This window comes from Acanthopagrus latus, chromosome 13, assembly GCF_904848185.1.
Source record: "Acanthopagrus latus isolate v.2019 chromosome 13, fAcaLat1.1, whole genome shotgun sequence".
In the NCBI taxonomy this organism is placed as follows: domain Eukaryota; kingdom Metazoa; phylum Chordata; class Actinopteri; order Spariformes; family Sparidae; genus Acanthopagrus; species Acanthopagrus latus.
Window position 1 is genome coordinate 7,912,500 of NC_051051.1, and position 27,813 is coordinate 7,940,312.

The 27,813-nt window shown below is 39.8% G+C and overlaps 2 protein-coding genes and 1 long non-coding RNA gene across 6 annotated transcripts in view; all 3 read right to left on the minus strand.

Moving 5' to 3' along the window:
* LOC119030956 (spectrin beta chain, non-erythrocytic 1) overlaps positions 1 to 15,574 on the minus strand; it is a 50,098-nt gene extending 34,524 nt beyond the window's left edge. For 2 of the 3 annotated variants that reach the window (XM_037118960.1, XM_037118959.1), the window contains exons 1-2: positions 15,056 to 15,574; positions 2,478 to 2,665 (exon numbers count right to left, since the gene is read on the minus strand). In XM_037118960.1, the coding sequence (XP_036974855.1) occupies positions 2,478 to 2,634 (157 nt within the window). In that variant the 5' untranslated portion in view covers positions 2,635 to 2,665; positions 15,056 to 15,574. The remainder of the gene's footprint in view (positions 1 to 2,477; positions 2,666 to 15,055) is intronic. The other variant, XM_037118962.1, reaches the window with a different exon arrangement.
* A 6,094-nt stretch (positions 15,575 to 21,668) lies between these two features.
* Positions 21,669 to 23,694, minus strand: LOC119030749. The gene is made up of 3 exons (XR_005078404.1): positions 23,545 to 23,694; positions 22,224 to 22,591; positions 21,669 to 21,816 (listed from the first exon to the last, which is right to left on the minus strand). It is a non-coding gene; the product is annotated as an uncharacterized LOC119030749 (long non-coding RNA).
* Positions 23,695 to 24,246: 552 nt separating this feature from the next.
* The window catches only part of ltbp3 (latent transforming growth factor beta binding protein 3), a 55,335-nt gene continuing 51,768 nt past the window's right edge, over positions 24,247 to 27,813 (minus strand). For both annotated transcript variants that reach the window (XM_037118794.1, XM_037118793.1), the window contains exon 31: positions 24,247 to 27,620. In XM_037118794.1, the coding sequence (XP_036974689.1) occupies positions 27,469 to 27,620 (152 nt within the window). In that variant the 3' untranslated portion in view covers positions 24,247 to 27,468. The remainder of the gene's footprint in view (positions 27,621 to 27,813) is intronic.

Below are 27,813 nucleotides of genomic sequence, written 5' to 3' on the forward strand. Positions count from 1 at the left end.
ATAAGTGGTTATTTAAGCAAATTAGCAGTAAAACAAGTGACGCCTGGAGTAAAATGTTTTTAACAGACCGGAAAGGGTGTAAGAGGTGTGAACCAGGAAATGTGGTGATCGTGTGTCAGGCAGAAAAGGAGAGAGCGTTTCACTGAGATATAAAAGCGCAAGTAAGTAGCAGCTTACATTATGCAAAAGGTCTTGACATTTTAGGGATAAGTTGTAAGAGGTGGGCAGGAGCAGCACCTGGGGGGAATAGCCGCCGCAGCATGTCAAAGAATGTGCACATCAAGCCCACACTTGTCAGACGGAGATGGTATCACTGGTATTCTCAAGGGAGCGTGCGCGCACACACACACACACACGGAAACACACACACACACCCCCCACCATAATTATATGACAGATACAGAATGTCTTTAAATACAGTACAAACCAGGATACAGGCGACACCCAAATGTGTTTCTGTTGGCACGAGGAAATGAGTCAGGCTGTATTTGTAAGTGAAATGAAGGTTTATCTTTCAGAAATACTTTGACTACAGCGGTGCTCAAAGATCAGCAGAGCATGTGGTTTTTGCTGCCTGCCTGCGTGCGTGCATGTGCGTGCGTGCGTGCCTGACTGCCTGTTGCTCCCCTCTGCTGGGTCCTTCATGATACTGCAACTTATTTTGACTATGACAATAGAGATTTTATCAGTAGAATGTTGGGGTTTAGCAATAAAGCGTTTCTAAGGTACACTGTGGCATGAAAATTAATGATTATCGTAACCTGGTGCATTTGTGTGTTCAAGGTACTGATATCAAGCATATTAGTATTATCAAACACATATGAATATGAACACAATGAAAGTGTAAATCAAGTTTCATGTCCTTCAGGACAAAATATTTTGAGAAATTCTAATAGTTTCCATTACTGTAAGGGTCATTGTAATTGATCATAATAACAGCGTAATACCATATACCAAGATAACGAAACAGGGATCTTTTTCTGAGAAGGTTATCATACCTCACATACAATTGCAAACCTAACACAAATTGAATCCAGGAAGCTACAGGGTAGCTAAAGGAAGACACACACCGGATGTACTATAACAAATAGAGCAATCAGGATTTTCACCTGGGTCACTTTAGTTTGGAGCATCCAATGCATGCTGGAGAGAAAATGCAGCCTCCTCATTCATTTGAGTAAGACCACTGCTTAGGCACCACATGGGTGACAATCTAAAGGGCTCCGTCATAACTAAAGTTAAACCTGCATACACACTGTACAATAATGTTATAGTACATTGTAATGGTAATAGTACATTGAAAATAAATCACTATTATGCACATTTTTAGATAGTTTAAATGATGCCATAGTCTCATCACCTCATTCCATCACTTGCTCTTTTGTGAATTGACTACACAGGTGCCTGGCTTTGTCCTCCTTTCTGAAGTATTTTTGTCTTGCCCTATAAAGACAGAATTGTGCCTTTTGGGAGAAAAAAGAAGAAAGTTTGTTCCTCAGTCTACAGTCTAATTAGATGTGTGCAACCTCCTGTTAGTCTACAATTTTATCTCTATATGTCATCTGTTTCTAAAACCCATATTGACAATATCATATTTGGAAGACAAGACTTCCAAAAATCAATTTTAATCAGGTGCTCAATAGCTAACAATGTCATCATCTTGAATGTGAGACTACATTGACAAAAAATGTCTTTTAATCAGTATCATATTACTCTCAAAGTAATATGAATATGTTTGATGTAGTACAAACTTACTACGGAGTTTTGCTGAATATTTCTTTGAAGTCTTTTGACTGTATTGGAATTATCGTAACAGCATCATAGTGTTCACCTCAACTGGATTTAATGAACCCAGCTGTGCTAGTTTTCCATCAATTATGACTAATGGTTTGATATTTCATTTTGCAGCTCACCGTAACTTTGTGGCATAGTCTGCTGCACTCACTCACCTACATACCATTGTATTTATTACATAAAAGTAAAATACTCAATTTTCATGCTATTCTTTTCCAGTAAATTATTTCATACATCTGGGTTTATACAGTAACATATGCAGGTTGACCACCACCTCATGGATCTGATAACATACTTAATAATACTTAGATACTTAGAAGAATTACTGCTGAACATCAAGGGACTATGTGTGAAAGTGCATCTTAAAAAATTCTAATATCATTAACAACTTCACGATAATCCAGTTCAACATAACACTATTAAGATTTGCCTCAAAAATCACCATAAAGCTTCAATTATAGTTCTTTGGGATAGTGGATTGTACAGGTGTATCTTCTATATTGGTAACTCGGCATTTAAGGGACTACTACTAAGGGAAAACTCAAGTTTCAAATGTTACTAAAGAATAATGTTCTAAACGGAACCAAATGTGTGACAATCATTATCCCACATCGATAGCACACATTGTTGCATCTTGACACCTTGCAAGCATATACATTGATGAGGCCTGAAGGGTAGCATACCTGCGAGAGCTTTGATGCGAGAGCGTTCGAAGAGACGTGCTGAACTGTTCTCATTATCCCAGTCAGTCTCTGCTGCCAGGTCCCAGCGGTTGTTGATATCATTATACTGCTGCTGGATCTCCAAGCTGTCAAAGTCTGTTGGCGAGATGGTGCTCATGGTGTCTGGGCTTTAGGAAAACACATTCAACCTACAATTCAGAAACAGACACACAAAAGCATCCAGAGTTAGTGCATGCAGGAAAAGAAGAGATTGCGTGATACCAGAAGTCACCCAAGACTGACCCTTAAAATATTTGCCAGCCAGCGTTCAGAAATTCAATGTAGGAACTGAGCGTTCTATTTCATCAGCAGCCAGATGATGCACTGTAACATGCATCACCCACACTTTGCTCACAGCCTCATAGCATCACTTGAGTTTTATGTCCTCCAATGACAGTCATATGCAAATAGCAGCTTAGACAGTACAACTGCCAGAGTGTGTAAGGAGATAAAATGTCTGAGATAAGTTTAGCAACTGTCAGAAAGTCATAAAGTTAGCCAGCCAGTAATTGAACATAACATACTCCTGTAAACCAGCGCAACTCTTGCAATCTTATTTTAGCCTGAGTGTTGGTCGAAGAAACAAGCTCAATCTAGATTGATCAGACCTTAACATGCACATTTGCAGAATCCATAAATCGTAACACACACTCAATGAGAAACATAGCAAGAAAAAACAATGCACACAAACGCAGTACACACACACAAGCACAACAGAATAACATAAGAAACAGAATGTTGTTAACTCAACAAGAAGTGACATTCACTGGCTTTCTCACTCAGCTTAAACAGTCAAAAAGCTTGTCTGTTAACTGGTATGGAGTGACGGGAGGGCGATCATCTAATCTATTTAAGAACATTACAGAAACGCAGGCAATAAATCGCTCACATTAGAATATTGAGATTTGTGGTAAATAATCATCAGTAATGTGGGTATAATGACTAAGTCAAGTGTTAAAACAGATAGAGCAGTCTGGTAATTTCAGAAAATTACATCACTTTGCTGTTATGCAGCCTTTTAAACCATGAAAAGACAACACTTATGCCACATCACGACTGAACAAATTTAGAAAATCTAAGCATAAAGACAGTCCCATTCTTCTCAACAATATAATACTGATATATATCTCAGCCCTCGCTGGTAGAATATATCATACAAATGATATGGGGACCTGCTCATCAAGAACATTTAACATTAAACCCACAGAGCAAAATATTCAGTTTATTCTCATTCCCTGTCCTTGCACTCACTGCTAGCCATGCAAAATCTTCCTATCCTGCATATTTGTACAAACTCAGCATCCAGTTATAATAACAAAGGTCCCCTCATATGGCAACAATCAATACTTCATAAACAAGGAGGTGAATCCCACCCCCTCTCTCCAACTAGCTGAGTCTCTGTATATCGCAGAGAGATTTAACTTTAGCCAGAAGCAAATCCATATTGTCCTTTACATTCATTTGAATTGAATTGAATAATTGTGTGTGAAAATTATTCAAAGGATCTGGGTATAAACTCTTGTATGGATGTATGTATCATCAATAAATTTGCTGGTATAAAGGCAAGACAGCATCCACAATGAATTCAGTTTACCCCACAGTAATATTCTGTCAAATTATTCTTGTACTCTGACATAAATATAACAACTCTGACTAGATTTGAAACATCACAGCTCATAATTTTTCTTCCCCAGTAATGGCAATTAATATGTTGATGATTTTAAGGTTTAAAAGCACTAACTGCACATGACCAGACAGATCTTCTGCTTCGTATTACCCTTTGACACCCAATGGGGGACCCACGTGGAGCTTAAACCCCCCCACCAGAGGGACCCATTAACTTACTGGGGCCATTTGTTTAAGAGCATTAATAGACAAGAGATTAATAGATACAGATAAGTCGTCAGTTTGCTAATACCTGTTAGTTTATCTTTTGTTGTGTCTAGTAGCTCAACTCATTCACTAAATGCATTGAAACTGCAGTCCTCACATTACCCTTCATGTCTGGCATGGGGAGTTAAATTTAGTCTATAAGTGAGAGGATGGAGAGAAGAGTCCAGGGAACAAACGAGGTGGTCCTATAGAGGAGATTAAGCAAGCCAGCCAGGCAACAACATTCAGTTTTTCTCCTCCAGGTGTGATTGAAGAACACTTGGATAAGTCATGTCATGCTAAGTCAATGCAGCCTCTAAATCAAACCAAGGAATCAATAACAAACACTTGCCAGAACCGATACCTATCAGTACTGTGCACTACCAATGCACTGTGGACAGCCAGGTTGGGCCCATGTATATTCCCTGCATCAATTAGTGCAAAAAACCCCACAATAATAGACAAGCAATAGCATCATAGAAGGGGGAGTGAGGTGGCGCAGGTTTAAAAAGCCTAACTTCAATGTAAAATGCTCAGCTCGGTTATCTCAAACGTCCATTTGATGAAAGCACTGTGTTCTACAAGGAGACAGCTCAGTAACAGTAATTATCTGCAGCTGTATGGCATAGCAGGGGGAATTTAATGTGTCACTGAGCCATATTATTAGTGTTTATTTTTTTATTTTGGCCATTTACCATCCATTGGATAGTTTACTGGCAAGAGAAAGTGGGAGATGAGATGCAACAACTGTGCATAACAAGAGTCTAGCCAGTTGTGCAATTGTATGGTGTGCTGTTTAGATCCATAAAGCCATCAGGAAGCATTGGGTTGTGTATTTTAGTATGATTTTATCATCCTTCTTAATCAACAGACCATGGCGCTATCCATTATTCCAACCCTAAAATACACCTTACTACTGTTAAGTCAAACAAGTCCTTCTAGCTATAAAAAAACAAAACAAAACAAAATCTTGGCAAATCCTATTAGTAGCAGATTAAGAAGTGGCTGGGAATAGAATCTAAATGCAGGGATTACAGAAGAAGGCAGAACGCCTCCACAATGGCCCCCGACCTGTCACCTCCTAGCTCACTGGCACCCCAGGAGTTGACTGATGCCTTGAGTCCACTGAGTATGTGTGTAGGCAGTCAGTTTGTTTGTTACTATGTCCCTCATTCATAGGTGGGATATTCTCTCAAATATAATAATCACAGTCAGATCATAAACATCAGTCGTGACAACGCTCACCCCTTTCAGTAATGACCTTCTCACTGTCATTATGTCAAATTATGGGGTGAATTGAAAAAGAAATCAAGAAAAATCCCAGTCAGGCCTTCATGTAGCTTATGGTGGTGTGGTGCTGCTCACAAGGAGCTGAGTGGTAAGATTTATATGCGGCTTAAATAACCAAAACGTAACAGCATGGAGGCAAGAGCCACAAAGAGGACACACAATCCAGGACAGGCCTGGCAGCGATGAAGTCTGACAGTCTGTTTGTGGGAGTGGACCGGGATGGGGGCTGGACGTGGGTAGGACCAGTGAGGTCACAAGAGCCTGGCCGTGGCAAATGGAGGGTAATCCTCCCCCTTGTTGTGGGTAGGAAGAGGCTTGGCTCACTGTCTGCACTAAGCGCTCCTCAATGGATCAGACATACAATCCCTTGACCTACTATGATACAACCTACTGTACACACCCTCTGCACACACACACACACACACACACACACACACACACACACACACACACTCACAAAACAGTGTGGCATGAAAACACACATGCAAGTTGAGCTGACCTATTACACCACCATCATCAACTCCCTCACACACAGTGCACTTCAAAAAGCCACACACACATACAAATGCACCCACTCAGCATGTAACCATATAGTGCATGAGTACTCGGCACAGAAAATGGGTCGCTTCAACACCTACAATCATGCTAGTGCTGTACAATTGCCTCCACTTAGTCCAGAGACAAACTACATCAGGGACGGAAAAGAACAACTAAATTGTAAAAACCCTGCAAAGCTAAAAAGCATAAATGAGCTTTTTAAGTCCATGATTCTCATCACAAACCTTCTGGAGACATCAGATGTTAGCCCCAAAGCTACTGCAAAGTAACTACTGCTCATTCCAGACAGAGACCCAGACACAGACAGCCAGACAGATGTGCCACAAAAAGGGGGCATAAAAGAGATCCCACGAAAGAAAATCCCCTCAAGGCCTAATCCATAAACACACAAAAGACGCACATTAATGTAATGAAAGATTTAGAACATGCCATGGATCCTTCATATGTTGATATATGCCTTTTGATAAACAAGGCAAAATCTATTAAATAATACAAAACTAATACTGGGGCTGTTAAAATCAGCATATTCATGCAATCGCTGGGCAATATGGCAGGACTGTCTGAACAAAACATGAACATTAGTGGAATCGGATTCAATGATAGCAAGTCTTCAATAGTGCTATGAAATATCCTCAAGCTGGGTAACAAGGCATGGCTTATATGGAGGCCAACCTTTCCAAACATGACAGCATTATGCTTTCTCTATACTCAAAATAGGAAAGTGAGATACAGAATGTACCCTAGGAACGCTTGTTCAGAAGAATAGTGCTCCTGCAAAAAGAAGAGAGTGAAAGTGGGGCACTAAGGAATGCCTCAGGCTAAACAACAGCTTCTGACCGGGCAGACACACATCAGGCTGGGCTATTGCTCACAGCAGACTGACACCGGCTAGGAAAGCAGGGCAGAGGCAGCAGCACGATAGGCAGTGCCATCACCTCTTTCTGTCTCACTCTTCGTCATCCCTCCTCCCCTCCCAGAGATGCTTCCCTTTGCCCAGCTGGTCTGTTTGTCACTGCACTCGTTAATCAGGGAGAGAGGAAAAGAGAAATAGAGCTCACAATCAGTCGCCCGCAGGGAATAAGGCCTGTGCACATTAGCCAGCCACACTGCCACCATGCACCAGGGGAATAGGACACACACACACACACGCACGCGCGCGCGCGCACACACACACACACACACACACACACAACCACTCCCTGTAATGCCAAACAAAGGAGCCTTGCCACAGCTCTTACCAAATCCACAGTGTGACAATAGTATTCAAAATACACAATTAGGTCTAAAATATTTTACTAAAAACAAATATGGATGACTGTTATGCAGCTAAGCGCTTCACATAAATTTCAATTTCACGCCAAGGTGGCACCACTGTGTTGCCCAAATGAGCCTGCCCGTGATACTCAGATGAGCCTGGAGGGTGGGGAGGCAGATCCCAAAATGCAATGCACAAAGCCTGCCCCGACAAACTGGCCCCATACAATAGAGGAGTCAGCAGAGAGTTGAGGCCAGCCGTTCAAGCCTTTCCTGTTTGCAGAGATGAGGCAGCCAGAGGCACATATGCATCAGAGGCCCCTCCACATGCTGCTGATCCTGTCCTGAATGCCCCGCTGAATAGGACAGCAGAGGTCCTTTGTTGACCTGTAGCATCACATTCATCAAACACTCAAGCGGCCAGCATGCCCTCCACACATGGACACAGACAATTTACTTAGGTTCAGGACACAAGCTCTGAATACAACACAACAGGACATACCACAGGTTTCATTTTTATGTTTTTTTTTAAAATCAAATTAGGGCTGATTTCTTTTCGTGTTCTTGGATAGTCAGATAACAAATTTTCAAGTAGGTATGCATAAATCTAAATGCATTATGTCACTGGTAATTGGAAATAAAATTGCTTTTCATCTGTCAAGACATTATAATTTTACTCAAAAATCACTCAATCAATATAACTCTATCTTCACGTCAACATGCAGAGACATTCACTTCAGTTATCCATATTTATCCAAATAATTCTGGACCACATTTACAACTTTCTTATCAAATGAGAAATGAGAAAAGGAGGACTTCACAATACATCTTACTGAGGATTCTACTAAATCTATATAAAACAATTTCTGTCCTACATCTCATTTCCAAATAAGCACTGTATATTGTGATTAAAATTTTTGGTATGATTCTGTATTCCCTAAATCATCTTCAATATTCAGCAAAAATCGTCGTTATCTTCCTAGTCATACTTTCAGTTTATTTTTTCAGTGATTCTTTGGTGAAGCAGCAGCACTGACACATCTCAGGTTAGTGGGTCCACTTGTTTATCTCTGGCTTCGTCCGTCTATAATAGGAGGACTATTATCACTTATTGATTTAGAATTACCACAGCATGGACAAAGCCAGGTAAAGGTTATGGTGCTTATGTTATGGTACTATGCTGCTTATGAGCTCCTTCTGTTTCTTGATGAGTCCTGAGCTTGGCCTCTGCTTTGAAGTACATTTGGCTGGATGTCACAGTGGCAGCATCAATCTCCTGCGCTGCCAGAAATTTAAATCAAAAACATCAGTAAATTAAACATTCATGTAAATCAGGCTAATCCAACGTGGATTGGTTCCTGCCATTTTAAAAACACACAAAACCAAGTACAAGTGTAAGAACTGACAGTATGCTCAGATGTCTGCTCCTGTGTGTTTCTGTGTTCTTGATGCTGATGCATGGTTAATGGAAAGGCTCACAAGAAGCAATGCCTACACCAACTCAAGAAGTATTACCACTTCATGGACAATACAACATACAAGGCCTCACACCAACAACATTATTACAACATTATCAACTATGGGCCTATATATAGGACCCAAGCAACACTCCTACATTTCTCAAACCATCTGTTGATCACATCAATTCCTAATCCTTACCCTTAACACTTAATGTGTGGAGGAGGTGTTTTTAACCTTTGTATCCACAGTGTTTAATGTTCGTGTTTTCTTATATCTTTAAAAAAAAAAAAAGGTACAATATTCAAAGGTTCTACTTTCCTTTAACTTTATAATATCTGGTACAGCATATTAATATCAGTGAATCAATGAATATTTCAACAATGATAAGATATATGCATTTGGTTGTCAATTAACATTACAATTAAAACAAGAAATGTTGGATGCCACACTTATATTACCAGCCTGTTCTCTGTAGTGGTGGTGTAAAACAGCTGCTGTGTCAAGTAGAATCTGTGAGCCATCATTTAGCAAACTGAAACCTTTGGTGAAAACCTGTATTCTCTACTCAAAAGAGCAGTCTTACAGTACAGCGATAAGACGCTGTAGTTTCTAACTGTACTTCCAAAGAAATATATTCCAAAAAGGGTTAGAGAGACAGGCTGAGCACAAAGAATGAATGGTTTCAATTGTATTAGGTTATTCGCAAAGAATTCCTCTTTTTTAATATCTGAATAGTCAAATTACTGCCCAGAAATCAGACATGCTGCAGAGCTGCTTGGCATCTCTATATTGAATTGGCAGTGGGATATTGCACTCTCAGATTCCTGAGGGGGTGTGCAACATTTTGTGATCCTGTGAAGCACAAGTGCAACAACTGTTCAGAATTTCTGCCTCTGCATGAAAAGTCTGCCCCCGCAAGAGGCGCCGAGTGTAAAACAAAGTCCTTCATATGACCTAATCTTTATAAAGCGTCGATTTTTAAGCGCATACTGAAAATATATTTGTAAAAGCACATGAGGTACCATGCTGTATGTAGAAAATATGAAAAACTGAGCATGTTTTCAAGATGAATTTGTGGCAGCTCCTGGCTGCTGCTAAGTGTGCCCTTGCAATGTCCTTACTCTTTCACCCTCTCCACTTTTCTGACATTATTAAAAATAGAGGAGGTGAGTAGGCTGCCCTCTTCCTGAACTATCAAGCATTTGGTTGTGTTTGGGATTCCAAATGTGTGTGTTAGAGTGTACTACAGTTATACTGTAACCCTCCAGTGGTTTTGTAGCATTTATAATGTAGTAGTAGTAGTAGTAGTAGTGGTAGTTTGTAGAGTAAATTTAGGTCTGACTCATACCAGACCTGGCTAGTAGTTCCAGTATTTTCAAATGAATATGGCAGAGGAAGGTTTGAATAACCATTAAAATGAAAATCGTTTATTTCAGTCAGTACAGAAAAATATGAGGGCATTTTGAGGTTTGTGCAGACCACTACAACAGCCATGCTATAAAGTGTATTCTATAGAGAAGACTGGAAAATAATTATAGCTGAAAGCTGGACAAGTGAATTAAAGCATTTAGTATGGGCACAAAACTGCATGCCAACTATGTCGATTTTTGGAATAAAACTATTACAGCTCTAAAATACTTTATGATCAACTTTACTCACTGGCTACTATTTAATTATAGATGTCAGAGACATCGCTTCATTTTAAAGATGCTGTAATATTCATGCTGATGACCTAATTCTGAAAATAAACTGGTAGTCTATGTTCTCATGAGCAAAAACCTCTAATGTATCTCCAGAATGTCAACTTTTCATGAGCAGACTTAGAACAGCATTAGCCTTACCCTAAAAACCTGAATCGAACTAAACTGTGAAAAAAAAAATATTTCATAAGCCTTTAGGGGTATAGGACTTTCTGGTCCTACAAGAGGAACATGTTCTACATACATTTAAAAATAATTTTATGTGCATTTTTTCCCCCAAAATGCTGTGTGTAGCTTTAACAACCAATGGCGCTCAGTGGAACTTCTGTGTTGAGTTGAAATTCAGGTGTTAATCTCTGTAAGCTCATTTTTAAACAAACGTTAGTGAGTGTTGCTCTCTGTTGGCGGAGTGGGGAGAGACACTGAGCCGACGCACACGAGCCGTTACAGAAAATCTGACCCGAATCTTTCACAAAGAAACACACAGTCCAGCAGCATTAAACAACTTAAACACATTGTCGATAGGCTTGTATAGGAGAAAGACATATTACATCATATTGCAATTCGCTTACATACAGCCAATAAAAAAAAAAAAAAACATTTTTATATATGTAAATTGTGCCAATTTGTCCCATAGAGCCCATTTGAAGCCTGCACATAGTTACGGATGACTGCCTTGAGCAAAATGCAACTTCAGTTATCTATTTTTATGCCAGCAAATTAAAATACAAACATTGCGACCTCAAGTTATCATCTATGTCACTTTCTGGCCACGTGCCAGCAGCATTGCTTCCAGAGGGTTTACATCTAACGTGGAAAAACAGCCATGATAACTACAAATACTTTCCAACGAGGTGCTGTAATACAGACCTAAAAAAAAAAAAAAAATGTATCTCAAATGAGGAATTGCACACATGTAAGCAGCACTAATTATACAAGGCGTACACTGGGTTAGTGATATGGTTCACTGCAGCACAATGACTGTGAATGGCAGGAACTGAAAAAAAAAGCTTGTTCGAGAGGGATTTTGAGAATCAGCACTATGGGGGGCCCACATTCACCGAGACCAATTCCATTGTTGAATGCTGTTCATCTAGCCAGCCAGCCATCCAGCCAGCTAACAGCCATATCTCATCCATCTATCACCACGACCCGTTGGTCTCACATCAAAAGGGCTCTACAGTGTGGCCAATGCACACTTAGATGATGTATGATCTCATGAGGATTACTTGAGCCAAGAATTCCCAGAAAATGCAAAAGACAAATAAAAGGATGAACATTTAATTTAGTTTGTTTTGATAAATGTTCTTTGTGGGAACACTATGCAGTACTATTTGGATTAACTAGACACTATGCATTTCTAATAACATAAAATAACAAAGACAACTTTTATCACAACACAACATCCATCCTGCATATAAGTGCTATTCTTGTACGCTGCAATGAATAAATATGAAAAGACACTTTCTAACCATAAAAAAATTTGTAAAATCAACCATGGAGAACATGACTTACTTCCCTGGATGGCGCCATTAGCTTTTAATATGGATATATTTGATGAATCTGAAGATATTCTCTGCAAGTGTGTTGAGTTCAGACTTCAAATGCAATTGGACTATTCCTGTCAGATTGGGTTTCTCGTGCCTGGCAGTTAGTCCATAAAAATCTGAAGGAAGGCTACTCATGTTTGCAGCAGAAGCCTGGATAAGCCACAATGACACAACTAACCACAAGAGCTGCCCAATGGCTGATAAGTCATTCCCAGTACACTGTATGTTTTGATGAACAATTATGCTTGGTTTTTTTCCCATACTTCCCCCCCATTTGGCGTTTAGTCATTTCACAGCAGGCCTCTACGGCTCGATTTCAGCCTCAGCTCCAAAGGGATGTTGTTAATTATTAAGCATACTGTATGTGGCTTGCCTCAACCTTACACATAATGCTTGCTGCCTGCAGACAATGCTCCATGTGCATCATTTCAACAAGGTGAAGGGGAAGAGCAAAGTCATCAAGTCGCCCTCTGCTGGTACAATTCCACCCTTACTGAAGTGAAACCTGAGGTCTCTGTGGAGAATTCTGTGTAAATTTATTCAATAGGGCAAAGATTTAGAGAATTATTCATTGGTTGTCTTGAAAGTAACCCAATAGATTAGCTGGGAATTCTTTCAATCTCCTGGAAATTCAAGTTTACATATACATAGACTGGTATCTACTTTGGAGAACACCAGTAGTAGATGGAGGATAACTGGAAAAATAACTGGAAAAATTCTACATGAACTTTTACTTACTGTATATGAATACTTTGACAATATTATGAGTATGGCTATTGGTGACTTAATAGAAAATTCAGTCTAAACTATGTGCAAAATTGATGTGTAGATATGATGACCAGGAAGTTAGAGGCATTCATTCTTTAATAAAGCATAACTTTAGAGAAGTTATGTCATTGTTTAGGTTGTAATACATCAGAAAAAAACATCTGAGTAACAGAGTACCACAACATAGCAACTGGAAAAAATGCCAGGCGATATGTTGTTTCATATCAGTGTACAGTACATCTCCCTACTCGATCACAATGAAATTAAATGGGGAGAGTATTTGGCAAACCCTATGTTGGAAATAAAAAGGAACCAAGTGGGAAACTGTGAGGCAGAAGTCATTAAAAATATTTACACAAAAAAAATTAACATGGGTAAACATTAAATAATTGTGACATCATACTTTATACTATTGTGTATGTAGTTATCTACTTAAGTTAGCTGTGTATCTATATTTAGTAAACACTCATTTTGTATCCTTTTGTCAAATCTAGTCTGCCATATAAACAAGTCCACTTGCCAAAAAAGAATGGAGGCAGGAGGTGGAGAAGGAGGAGGCATTTTAAGTGTGACAGAATGAACTCCTTGCTTTCTATCCCATCCTCTAGATGGCTGTAAATTATTGCTTTCAACCTGCAATCAATGTGTAAATAAGTCACTGAATATAAAGAGGGATGGAAACCCGAGATGGGTTGCATTGAGAACCACTGGCATAGGATAGTAATGGCAATCCTGTAATAGAGAGGCTATTGGTTTGATTCAACAAAACAGTCATGGCTCTTTCCAAAGTGTCCTTGAAAAACACCTAAACATTTCCTGTCCAGCTGTTAAGTGTTCTAGCCAAAATCAGCAGCTGAATCCAATCTGTGTAGATGCTTTTTGTTGGTAGAGGACACTCAACATTTTGTGTGATGTAAGAGGGGCTTCCCTCTTGGCGATAACCAGTGCTATACCTCTACCACTGTAAAGTTTTGTCCTACAAAACCTTCCTTTTAACTTCTTCTTTCTATGATTTCTATATTGTATTTCGAAAAAAATAATTAAATACAAAATCAACCATCCTAAATATATAGCCCTTAATCAACAATAGCTACTCTCAATCAAGTGACTAAAACCTACATTTTAAACTGCTCATTATGGATGATGATTTAAAAGTTCCCTTTATTATAATGCAAGCCAATGTGTATCTCTCCTGCCACATAACAATTGTTCAATGGGCTGTTTTCTCCGGGCCATAAAACATGGTTCCACACGTGGTAGCCGGCAAATGTCAGGTCTCAATGGCTGCAAAATTGGGGTATTGTCCTAAAATGCTCCGGGGGCGAGTAGCAAACTCACAGTTTCCAAAACAACTTGTATCGTCACCGACTTTTCTCCTCAATGATATTGCGCTTGTTAGCCCACACATTAAAAATACTTTTACCTGATGCATCCCTGCTATGACTCACAGTCTAGGCCAGGCACGCAGTGTAAATCTCAGTCTCATCATAACATAACCACGCAGCCCACAATGTCGAGAGAGAAAAAAACCCCATAACACTGCAGCTTTAACAGATGCCAGCGCTATACCACATCTTGGTGAGTGAGACAAATAATCATCTGGCTGGCTGGCGAGGCAAAGATGCTCGGCCGGTTTAGTTGAAAGCTGATGCTGAATCAAAGATCCACAGGCTGCTCGTTTCTGAACGCGCAGATAAAATGTGGCTGGCGTTTGACATCGATTCAAACAAAGGCAAGAAGACAGACACACACACACACACACACACACACAGAGAGATGGTCCCCAGTAACTAAGGCGTTGCTGTCGTGCACACTACTCAACCAGGCAGCTAACACAACACAGCTGAACGTGGGTCCATTTCAACCAGCATCTCTTTCAGACTTTAAAAAAAGGCATTAGCCACGACTGAATAAACGTTATCTGTTTGGAACCAGCTAACTCATAGCAGTGGCAAGCTAGCAGCAGTCACCTGAACGTCACGGACTCCCCTCTGTCGTTTAGCTGTGTTATGAGTGGGTAGTCTGCTGGTGGTGGAGAATTAAAAAAAAGACAAGAGTAAAAAAAAAAAAGAATAAACAAGCTTACCCCTTATTTTTGTCTTCTGTTTCAGAGGCTGTCGATATTGTTGCTACCGCGTCTCTATGGGCGATATTTCAGCACACATGAACGAGGTCTCCCCTCTGCTACAGGCGCGTGCGACTAAGCTAATTCGAATGTTAACGGTTAAAAAAAAATCCCAGGTGACACCGATCACGTCTTTCCGTTAAATCCGCATCCTCGGGAAAAAAACCCCTTTCCCTCCGCGCTGCTATCGGTGCAGCGCGTTATGAAACCAAACCAGGCTTTTTTTCCCCTCTCTGTCTCTCTGTCTAGCTTTCACACAAAACGGTCAGCGGGGAAGAAGAAGAAGAAAAAATCGGCGACGAGAAGAGCCCGTTTTTTTCAGGCAGGTATGAGACGGATATCCGCAGCAGCTTCTTCCCCCCCGCGGCCGAGCATCCGAAGGGCCGTCCGTACCTCACTCGCTCCCGCTCACTGTACTCCCTGTTCAACAGGGAGAAGAAAGGAAAAAGTGGACGTATGCGTTGGGGGGTGTGTGGGTGGTGGATGGTGGTGGTGGTGGTGGGTGTGTATGTGTGGGTGGGTTAGCTGACCCCTTCACGGTCACATGGGAAACACCGTGCACATTTTTACAGTATTCTCCACAGTAAGTGCACAACACAGTGAGAGAAGAGAAGAAGATGCTCCTGTCTCTGTCTCTGTATCTGGTGCTGTCCCTGGTGCTAAAACTGGGAGCCTCCACACATACATACACCAGCCATTCAGTTTTGTGTTTCAAGGAAAAGCTGTTTGGAAAATGACATCCAGCCTTGCAAATCAGGCGAATGAGCTCAATGAAGACATTCTGCTAATGAAAGCTGAGGAAAATGACATTGAATGCATCACCTTCGGGCATCAAATTTTATCTCCCTGTGACTGAAAAAAAGGAATCAATATAGGATGATGTCTTCTTGGATTCACATTATCAGTGTGTTGGTCAACGTCTCGCCCATGTCAGTGCTGTCCACTGAAAAAAACAAATATCTATAAAAACAGAAAACTCATAAACACCAAAATCTTGTCCTCTCCTTTCAGGTCTGTTCATCCATCTGTTTCAGCGTGTTATCTCTGAGACCTGCCTCGTGCTAAATTATTCCTGAAACACTATGCAGCACCTGGCTGGTGTGACATCGAGATCTAGGTTATTCATAAAGCCCAGGAAGGATCCTCATGCAAGAGACCTTCGGGGGGGGGGGCAGGAGAAGTGTTTTGCCTTGGGTGTTCTTCTTCACGCGAGAGATATAACGAAAGCAGAGATTTGATGGTTCGGTTAGTAGAGATCCGGCCTCGGTTATGTTGGTGGCCCCTGGACGGGCACAGAGGAAGGCACCTAACACCTTAATTATTTTTTGTTTTGTGTTCCCCATCTGCACTGTGTCTGTCTCTCCATAGGGTGTGTATATGTGAGTATGGGTGTAGCTGAACCAACAAAGTGGTAGTGGTGAGGGTTTTATGGGATGATGGGTCTCGTAGGGAGGGCTGAGCAGTTTGGAAAATAGCATGCTACTCATTATAGGCAGTTAGTGGTAATGAAAAAGCTCTGCTGTGTTGTTAGTGAGGTTCTAGTATTTAGCATTTTTGCTGTGAATGTGTTATTGTAATTGAAGCTTTCTGAGTGGGCCGGACATTTTCAACTGCAGCCAAATCACCAGTGGTTGAAATTGATTTGCACTACCAACATATTTGAGTAAATTTTTTTCAGAGCTCAGAGTTCAGCTTAAACTAAGATGAGGGAAGTTTTCAGTGGTTTTAAAGGACACTTTGTACCTGATGGAGAACACCCAGTCAAAGTCGTGATTTTGGACTGAAACACACTGATTTTTTTTTGGGGGGGGGGGACTAGATTTATAAAAGAAAACTTATTGTATAAACCTGATAAAGTCATCTCAAACAAAATGAGGCAATGTCTCTGATGTAGGGCTGTTATTCGGGTGTTAAATAATGATTTTGTGTTTCAAATACAAGTGCCAGACGTGGCTGGCAACCAGGCCGCTGTCATTTCCATCACATATGCATCCTTTGACTCATATTACTGGTCGAAGCTGCTGTAAATCACCTCTATATTGTATACCCTGTTGTCAAACTGACCTCTGTTTTGGACCTGTGTTGATGTGCTGAAACAACTTTATTTCCATCACATATGAAGGATGCAATGGAAATAAAGTTGGTTCATCACTTGAATCAAAAGTTAGTAGGTGTAATGCAGGTAATTATGCCCAGCTTAGTTCAATAAAAGAGAAAACTTGAATTCAGAAGGTAAAAGGTTATATTTTTCTGTTTAGTAAGGAAAATACAAGTTACAATATTTCATTGTTTGACATTTTTGATCATTTATTATGCCAACAGTTATATCTGAATATATAGCATATATCTGGCAGTTGAAAGTGCATCAGACTGTCACCTCATGCATCCTAACTTCAGTATACACCTCTGCAACACATGTGATGAGATGTCATACTGATGATACTGTTGTTTCTTCGCACTGTTGATAAGTTTATAGTTTAGACTCTAATCTTACAAATTGCTCATTTAAATCCAAACATTTAACACATTCACATTTAACACATGTTAGCACAAATACATTGTATTTTTATGCTGACAATACTAAGCTTTATTTTATATTATACTTTGTTGCTGGTACATATGTATACACTTTAAATTACTTTTTACATATATTTTTGCATATTTTTTATTTATTTAACTGTCTAATCATTTAATCTAATTCAAGGTGTTTTATTGACAGCATGGCTGTAAAAAAAAAAGCCCCTTGTAGCTGATATTATCATCTGAGCAAATTAAAATCTATACTCCTCAAAAGACACACAGACTTATATTTGTCTTGGTCAACCTTTCCTTTTTAAAACTGGGGCAACTCGAGTCAGGTAGATTGACATGGACCCACCATTCTCACTGTCCAGCTGCTCAAGGTTTTCAAAAATCACTAATTTGAGCTGTACATATGTGTGTCAGCATTGATAACACACACACACAGGCACACAGTCAGACACACACAGAACCTGTTTACGCCCCCGGCCCCTGTCCCCACCCATGCTCCCAGACCCACACCCCAGCAGAGAGCTCATCCACAATCCACCGTGACAAAGGGAAAGAGCTGAGTGCAGGATATAAGGCTGCCACTGGCTGCCAGAGTGTGTCCAGCACATTGCTTTCTGCAGATTGCAGCAGTTTGAGCTAAACCCCCCCTCTGTCTGCTCTCTATAGACGGGACCTGGGTGGGTGGGGTCACCATGAGTGCGCACAGTGACCAGGGTGGAGTTGTGGGGGCTCGTGTTTGGCAAAGTTTGTGTGACCGAGTGGCTTCACAGCTGGGTAGACATGAGTTCTATTCTGTTTTTCCCAGCACAGTGTGTGACTGATATTCCCAACCTTAAAGCTGAATCACATGACTCCAATTCCCGGGTAATGGGACGGGGGTCTCTGTGCTGATGTTAAATAAAGTGTCTGAGGCAGGGACAGACACAAGCTGAAAGAAGTTTGAGGTTTCTGTGACCAGGAGCAGCAGAGTAAACAAATAACCAAGGGCAGATACATTCAGCATTTTGTTAACCATGTTATTTTATGAAAAACATTTCCAGTCACCAAAAACAAGCGTTAAAAGTTAAATAAGAGGTACAATCACACGTTTAACACAGTCACTAACATATAATTATACTGCAGTTCCTTCTCTACAGCTTTTACAGTTACTGTTTCATTGCACTAAAAAACTAAAACATGTATATATCAAAAACCTAATTGAGTGTTTGAGAAATATTTTGTTCACATTTCTATATTTAGAATAAGTCTGGATCAATACTTTTGTGTGGTTTGTGTGTCAATCTTTATGACACACTTTAAATACTTGTATCAAGTATTATGATCTACTGACATGCATAAACTTTTTATCTGAGTTATGCAGATGTTAGGATACAAAGTTTTTTTTAATGATATTTCGAGAGATTACATCACAACAGGCCAAAAATACCCATGCTGGTGAACCATTTCTTTTGCAGAGATCATAGGTTTAAAGAGCATTTACACATCACAAAAGATAAAACTGCTTAAATATCAGTTTTGAATTTAATTTAACTTTTGTTTTTCTAGAAATATCTGGCGGTTCAAATTGAACATTATAGGGGGCCAGCCTTGGCCCACGTGCCTCCACTTTGGTAGGCCTTGGATCTAAACTGTGTTTCAAAGAATATAATTCATCCTTACTTGCCACCTTATTTCAGCAGCTGTACTTCCTCCTTACAAGCCTGTCTTGCTGGGTTTGTTTCCTTATTAGCAACATATCTGATGCCCTGATAGTAAATTTGGGGAGGTATGGACATGTTTCTTTGTTACTGATATGCTTCACCTCTCATTTATCTCCAAAAAAATCATCTTCACGTCTTCTGTATTGTTCAGCATTTACTTATTTAGACAACTGGTCAATGTATGTAAGGAATCAACCAACACACAGGAATCCACAAAAATAAAGTGGAAAATTCTCCCAAAGCAGATCATAATATATAAAGAACAGGATCGAAGCTGTTGAATGGAGAGAAGCGAGGCGACTCCCATCTTTTCTTGAGAAATGCTGATGACTGAACTGATCTGAGGTGACAGGCTGGCTGACTTAAAGATTCAGAGTCTGTTCTAACTCCAGAGTCAACTCAATCTGTGGGTGTCTGCTCTATAAATACCATAAAACAGCAGGTCTGTGTTTGCCCAGCACATGTTAAATATGCCAGTCTCAACAAAAAAAAAATCATGTTTGTCCCCTGACTTCCAAAGCCATCTGAAGCTGTATTTGACCAACAAAGAAGAAAGTTTGGTAAGCTGCTGTCAACAGCCACCAGTATCAACGGGTTAAAGTCCGGTCAGTGTGACCTACTAAAAGATATTTATATCTTCTCACACTTTTTTTTAGTCATCTCCCAAGGACAACGGTGCTATTTCTGTTGTGGTTCTCGCTCATCCTCTTTCTCTCTCCCGTCCCTTTTCTTATCTTTCTTTTCTCCATAAACTAGTTGCTGGAGGTCACCCTGCTGTTCCAGTTTGAAATTATATAATTATTCGACAGAATGAAACCAGGACAGTGAGGAGCTGTGGTGCCACTGGTGCAACGTGACTCACTGAGCCCACAGGATGAGGTACGTCTATAGAGGCAGACAGACAGCTTTGGCAGTTATTGCGCCCGTGTCCTGGTGAGCAAGCTGTTTTGCATGCAGTTAACGTTTCTGAATCACGTGATAACATTGTGGTTTTGTTCACATGTTGCTTGAGTGTTTTTAGAGGGGAAAAGAATCATCAGAGAACACAACAGGTGTGGCAGCCAGAGCCAGAAACATTGTCGAGAAAGTCTTTTTTTATGTCATTAGACAGAAATAAAAAGATACAGATTTTAAGTGTAGTGTTGTTAGTGATACTGAAGCTCATAAATTAAAGCTTCTTTTCCCCCTTTTTTTTCATTCAAAGTGCAGTGAGTGATACAATTCAGACAGCACTACACAATTCAAGAGAGCTGTGTACATAGTTGACTATACTATGACCGTATAGATACCTCTGTACACACGCCTGGAAATAATTATACATGTTGTCGATAAACAACATCATCCATCATTGGTCAGAAGTGTACATTCAGTCTGTAAATACAAAAAATCCCAAAGGCATTTGTTTTTCATTGATGAATAAAACATCTATAGTGTGTTTCCTCCACAGATTTGAAATGTATTGCATAAAGTATCCCTTAGATTTATCTCACACACTTCAGTAAGAAAACCCTCTCCATTTTGCCACCAGAGATCCCTTTACCACAGTACAGACATGCTCATAGTGAAGACCCAGTTAGACTGATGGGAGGCACATTCAGTCCAGCACGTATGTTCCAGCAGCTCCCTCTACTGGCAAATATTGAGGATTTTTTTTTTTATTATTTGCAAAATCCAACAAGTGCAAGAAAGAATATAATAAATAATTGTTCTCTGCTATAGTATTTTAAGTTATGAGTTGTCCAAATACACGTTGGAGGCTGGCCCAGTGGGGAGACACCCTATTTTTTTTAACGCCAGCTTCAGTTATTGATCAAACTGGGTAATTATGTGTTCAGTTATACATTTGAACTGAAACAAGTGATGTCTTTTTAAGTTGTTTGTTCATTCATTTTGTTTTTATTTATAAAGCAACATCTAAATTCATTGGCTTTCTACAGATTTCCTTCAAACAGTGGAGTGAACAGACCTTTTCTTCTAACAGAAAATATGACTTGTCAAAACATACCTAATAACATTTCTTTTCATGACTGACATTGATCATGTGTGAAGTCATGCATCCAATTATGTCACCAGCAAAGCAGTGCCAAGTCTCAGTTCAGTCATCCAGTCAACTCATCACTTTAACTTTCGGGACAGATTTCAGGATGATGTAATCTAAAATTATTTGAGTGTGATAAGTGCAGCAAGCTGTTTGAGAGGGGATACATATTCTGAATAGCTTAAACAATGATGAGTAAAGATATTACACTGTTACACATTATTGAATTGGTACAATGTATTTTGGAGGGCCCTTTTAAAGGGTTAAAACATTTCCCAGACAGACAACATTAAAACAATGTATATTGAATTAAGAAGGTTTTGACATTTTATTTGAGTCTGAGTATGTTGAAATAGTAGAAATGTTCTGCTGTGTCTCCGACCTCTGTCTGCTGCTCCAGCTTCTTTAAATGAAGTGTTTTGTCTGCTCCTCTGTCAGCTTCTTGCTCTTGTCTGAAACAAGCCAACCAAACTTGCAAAGGGTAAATGGACTAGAATAGTGCAGTTTGAAATTTTTATGAGGATATCACATAATTTGTCTGAACTCAGCCTGAATTTGCCTGTAAATGGTTTTATGTATCTTTTAAGGTGCCAAACCTACTAATACAAACTAATAATTGTGCTGCAATATAAGGTGCCATATTATGGTTATGGGGGACGTTTTTAAAAAATGTAAAAACTAAGACACAGCTTGCACCAAAACCTTCATACGGTTACTCTTACTTTGGTGTGTGAATGACCCTCACCTGATTCTCTGTATGTTTAAGGATATATTGTGTAGCTATCAACCTCACCTTTTTTTATTCCAGCTGCTGGTTTGGTTGTGTAGTGAATAAATCCTGTCATGGTGACACTCTTACCTTACATTTCCGCGGGTCTCTTAGATCCTTCAATGCCACATCGCCTGTTTCTCATCATTATAATGGACCGGAGGTTCCTCACCCACTGTGGCACAGGGCGCTTTGGGGTCTGCCGAGGCTTGGTCTTGGAGGAAGAGGAAGATGAGGGGGAGAAGGTGGAAGAGGTAGTGTAGGAGGCAGAGGAGAAGCGGTTGGGTGAGGAGGTTGCAGAGGAGTTAGAGGGAGAGCCCAGAAGTGTGTTAGGATGGGACTTGGTTGTAGACTCTGGACTGGGCTGCTCCAGGTACACTTCAAAGTACCAGCCTAAGGATGTCGGGCCGGTTGGGGTCCGGCAAGACGATAGAGGTCCAAGTGAAACGCTTGTCCATCTGAAGACAGAAAACAAACCTCACTTTTAATCTTCTGTCACGTCACATAAACACACCATCAAAACTGTATGTTGCTAATGTAATGTGCAAGAAACTCGGACACTTTGCTTCTCTTTGTATCACAGAATCAAAGAGCACACATTGATAAAGACTGGATGACCAAAATGTCTGACTGGATATTAACCTCACACTGCTTTAAGTCAGAAGATGTTTGGTAACAAAAAAAATGTAATGTATTTCAAATCACTCATAAGCTGTTTACAAAGTTCTAATAGGCTATATTTAGTTTGTGTCATGTCAATAGGATTAATTTATGAACAGATCAGAGGATGTAGACAGTAGCCAAGTTTCAGAGCCTATAAACATTAACTTTAACTTAATTTTCTGTATATTTCACAACAAATTCACATGATACTCAATCAGTATCAATCAAGATCATTCCTTTACCCTCACTAGGTTGTTCATTCTGTGTTTGGAGAATAATGCTCAAGACAATAACTGTTTGACACATTTTAAGAAAACCACACCAAGTAGTTTGCTGTGTGACTGATTGTTGACAAAAGGCACATTTAAATACCGTATTACTAGTTTTGATGATAGACACTGATCATGAAAGAAGCAAGGATCCTGATGAATCGCTCAAGATGCTTTTCTGTTTTGAGTTTATTTCGGGGTCATGACTCTTTTTGCTATCTATAGCATAATTCATTTACACTCGCTCAAAATCGTATTACTGTCAGTCAGAGCTTTTGTAAACCTGTGCCCTTTCATTTTGGGTCTTTGTAGAGATAAATTTGTCAGAATTTGTCAATTGTCATCATTTTACCCCGAAAAGTCGTTTAACACGTCTCCTTTATTAAAGCGCTACAGGCTGCCTGAACGCAGGAATACATAGCGAAACATGATGGATTTGAATATGGTAGAAATCTCACACGGTCCGTGCTGAAACAGACCTGGTCCTCGTCAGTTGTGGGTTTAGTTGGTGTCGGGATGACAACAGTCGTCGGTAGAGGTCGTGCTTCTCCGTAAGACGTTGAGTGAAAACTTTTAAAATGGCCGCGGCCCGTGACGTTCAATTGTCAGTTTTGTTTATGTTCGAGATGATGACGTGACAGAGCGTTGTGATCATGTCGCGTGCCGGGCTGTGTCTCTACATATCTGTGTGTAAAGTCACTTTTCTTTTTTCTTTCTTTCCTTTTTTGTCTTCATATCAGCCTGCAGCTTGTATACTAACAGCATCTTGATATCACCTGTATAAAAAAATCCTAAAGTTGTATTTTAAATCTCAGTCTCTATACAGCCGTCTAGTTTGGATGTGTTTTGCTAATACACTTTGACATATGAGGAAAATCATTTAATACAGCATATAGCTGATATAATAATATAATAATTTCTAGTTGAACTATAGGCTTCCCTTAAAATCATGTTCCATACATTTTAGCCATCTGATGCTACTTTATTCAGGTCTACAAGTGATATCTATGTAATGTTCTTAGACCTGACGTCAAAAAAGAGAAGATGTTTGTACAAAATCAGACTAAAACCTTCCAGTCATCGCATTTCACTCAACACTACTGTGCACTTTCCTCCGAAGACAGAGGATTGGGTGAAATCAAGTTCATATCTTATCAATTTACAGTCATGCCAGTATAACAGCTGATTAAACAATTTTATTTCATGACAACAAGGAAAAATTCCATATAAACTAAACAAGAGCAATGAATGAATCATCATTTGATTGTGAACATGTTGGAAATGAATTCAGAGAAAACACATATGGCTGGATTACAGTACTAAAATAACAACAGACACTATAAAAGAAGAAACAACACAATAAACGAGAACGTTTGCAAATAAGATAAATGGAATACATTGGAAGTCATTTGAAGTTAGTTTAGCATGTGAACGCAGCGCTCCACCCTCCCCTGGCACCACAAATTAATCCTCCACTTGTGGGACACACTGTCACTCACCAGTCTTCATTGATGAACTGCATCTGGGCATGAAGCTGAACTGTGTTTACTGTGGTTCCTGGTAGAAGTTATAATAACACAAAGAAGCCACACGGTGGGATTGTTCTTCAGGTAGCTGATGTCACCTGAGGGCTTTTCAGTTTACTCAACCATATTCACCACTTCATTGGCATTTGCCCAAATTTGACCCACCAACACTGACATATGTGGCTTATTTTATGTCTTCTTTACTACAACTGCAGTTTGATTTCATTGTTATTACTGTGATTTATTTTGCTTTTGCTTTTGACCAGGACCTGGGTGAAGAACAGATCAACCAAAACCAAGTAAATCATTTATTATTCATTTATTACACTTGAAATCATTATTGTTATTGTGATCTTGCCAATTAAACATTGGTTCTGACTCTATAAAATCACATTCCAGACACATTTCTTAGTAATTTCCAGGAAACACCTTAATAAATTACAGCTCTACGCAATTACATTTTAACTGTAGCCAAATTTCCTGGCTGAGAAAAGTAAATTGAACAGCAGGGAGAAGACTAAAGCATGTAAGATTGTGTGACATTTCCAAAGCGGTATAATCTGGCATGAACAAAACTCTTGAGGGGCTTGAGATTAAGGGTCTAATCAAAGTAAAGTCAGATGGGGTTATTTGGGTTGAATAAAAAAAACACCATCAACTTTCTTGGACGACATGTAGCTTATATTAGCATACCCTACAGGCTCTATAGGGATTTAGTTAGACTGATATCTTAGAGAACAGTGAAAGATTTCAGATTCATAAGAGTCACATTTAACAGGCTGCATCAAGAATTTGGAAACAGTCCATTCTACAGAGATCTCCATTTAGCAGTACCGAAGGAAGAGCATGATTCCTCTCATTTCAATACTTAAAACATTTCTGCTCATGGTGATAAGAGACTGCTAAAATAAAACGCAAAATGCTTATTTATGCCACTAAATGCCCGGTTTGAAATAATAAAATGCTGCAGCGTTTTTGGCTTGTGACAGAGCAAACAACACTCACTTTAAGTGATCTGAACGTCAAACAGAATAACATGCAAACAACAAAATGTGTTAAATGAATTCAGTTTATGAATGTTACAGATTTGTACATTGAAGCAGAAGAGTAGAGAGGTTAACCCAATGGAAGACCCCATGGAGAACCCGGTGGCCGTGCGCTCAGTTTATTTGCTTTCTAGGCGTGCTTGAAAGGCAACACTGAATCACCCACAGCGCCGTCCCCCGTACACAAATCCCCCCCCCCCCCGGCCGTTTATGAACTCTGAATGTGTCAGATCTGTTTTCTGTTTACACTATGTTTTTTTTAATGAGCGTGAACAAAGCATAACGACCCCAAACGAAAGGAAAAACAAATGCATGACTGGTTGACATCTTTTTTTTTAATGAAATTCTTTTTTTTTTAAATCTCAACGGCGTCTTTGGTTTCCTAAATACTTGCAGCAGTCATGACAATAGATGTCAAACGTTCTTGGCTTGTAGCAAATATTCCCGCTATATCCATTACTAAGTGCATGACCTTTTTCTGTCTAGCTTACAGTCCACTTAGGTGCACATGTCAAATTATACAAAAAAATCAGGTTTCTCATATTTTACATCAACAAATAAACAGGGGTAGGACAGGGACCATTCTTACAGAAACTGCTGATCCATCAGTCGAACTGTACAATAACACAAAATAAGCAATGTGTGGTTACAAAACTCAAGTCAGATGGTGTGGATTCAGAATTAAACATGAAAGAATGTGTATTCAAATGGGAATGTAAGGGGGGGGATGCGGTAAAATATTGACTGGGCTGACGTGGATACCAGGAATACCAGATAGAGATCTTTGAAACACATTTCCTTAAAGGCACACTATGCAGGATTTTCCTTAAAAAAAAAAAAAAAAGAGTGTATCAGAGCATACAAAAAAATATGCCTCTCAATCCCCACTAGAAGTGTCTGTTTTTTTGCAGAGACCCTGCCCTCTGCCTTTGTGTTCTCATTCTCATGGTAGTTAGCTGCGTTCAAGACGTTTTTGGGCGTCACCCTTTGGACAGTGGTATGTAACCTCCAGCCAATAAAAGCAAGCAGGGTGTGCGGTTGGAACTCTAGAAACATGGCGACCAGGTTACATTGCTGTCTCTGTCTCTCTGCTGTGCTCTCTGTAAGTCATAAAGAGCTGCAGGTCTGTGTGTCCGTTTGACTGAGGGCGAGACTCTGCTAACACAAAATTTGGAGGGTTGTGATGTGGGTGTGTTTATATGTACTTGTGAACGTAATTGCTGTGGAAAATTCTGAAAAAAAAAACTTTTTCTTCTCGGATTTGCTGCTTTGTTCTTTCTTTTGCCGCTCTCTCTCTTCATTCACCCTCTACAGCAGCTCTCTCTCTCCCACCTGCAGAGCCGGGGGCGGAGTTTCCGACTTTGAACGGTGTGTTTTACCGACAGCAACAACAAATCCTGCATAATATACCTTTAATTCAACAAGAGGTGGCTTGAGGATCAGAGAGTCAAATTAAGAATGAAATGTCACTGCAACAGGGAGATCACTGAAAAAAATCACAAAAATGCACAATTTAAACTTAACAAAAAAAACAGTTTTAAAAAAACAATAATTACAAAAATGTTTAACAAACAAACAAACATTTTCCTTTTCAGTACTGATTATTTCTTTAAATGTGAGATGTGAAAGAGGAGCTGACAATGATATGTTTTTGTACATTTCATATGAGCCAATGAGCTATGATTTGGCTCCTGATGAGATCTCATGTCTTTAGGTTCACTGCGCACACACAGTCCCCCTTTATCGCACTGTGAGACACAAGTGTATGTACAGGATGTGTTTGTGTGTGTTGCCTACTGTCGACAGGGACAAACAGAGTGACACGCAGAGGTTACCGAGCCCTGCGGCGGACACACATGTTCGGCCTGCGTGAGGCCATGAAGCCGTTTTTGCAGAAGCACTTGTACGAGCCGGCAGTGTTGACGCAGCGAGCGTTCCGACACGGGCTGCCGTGGGCTCCTGGTTCTGCACACTCATCGATGTCTGAAAGAAACAAACACAAGCACTTATTAACATGTAATGTAAAATGTAAAAAAGGAAATAAAACGTCACTCAAGCTCCCACACTAAGTCAGTCCATATACCTCTGTTTGCTACATAGTTGGGTCCAATTACTTTGAAATTCAGCCAGTTACTGACTAAATATAATGACTATTTTTGTAATGAGAAACATAATC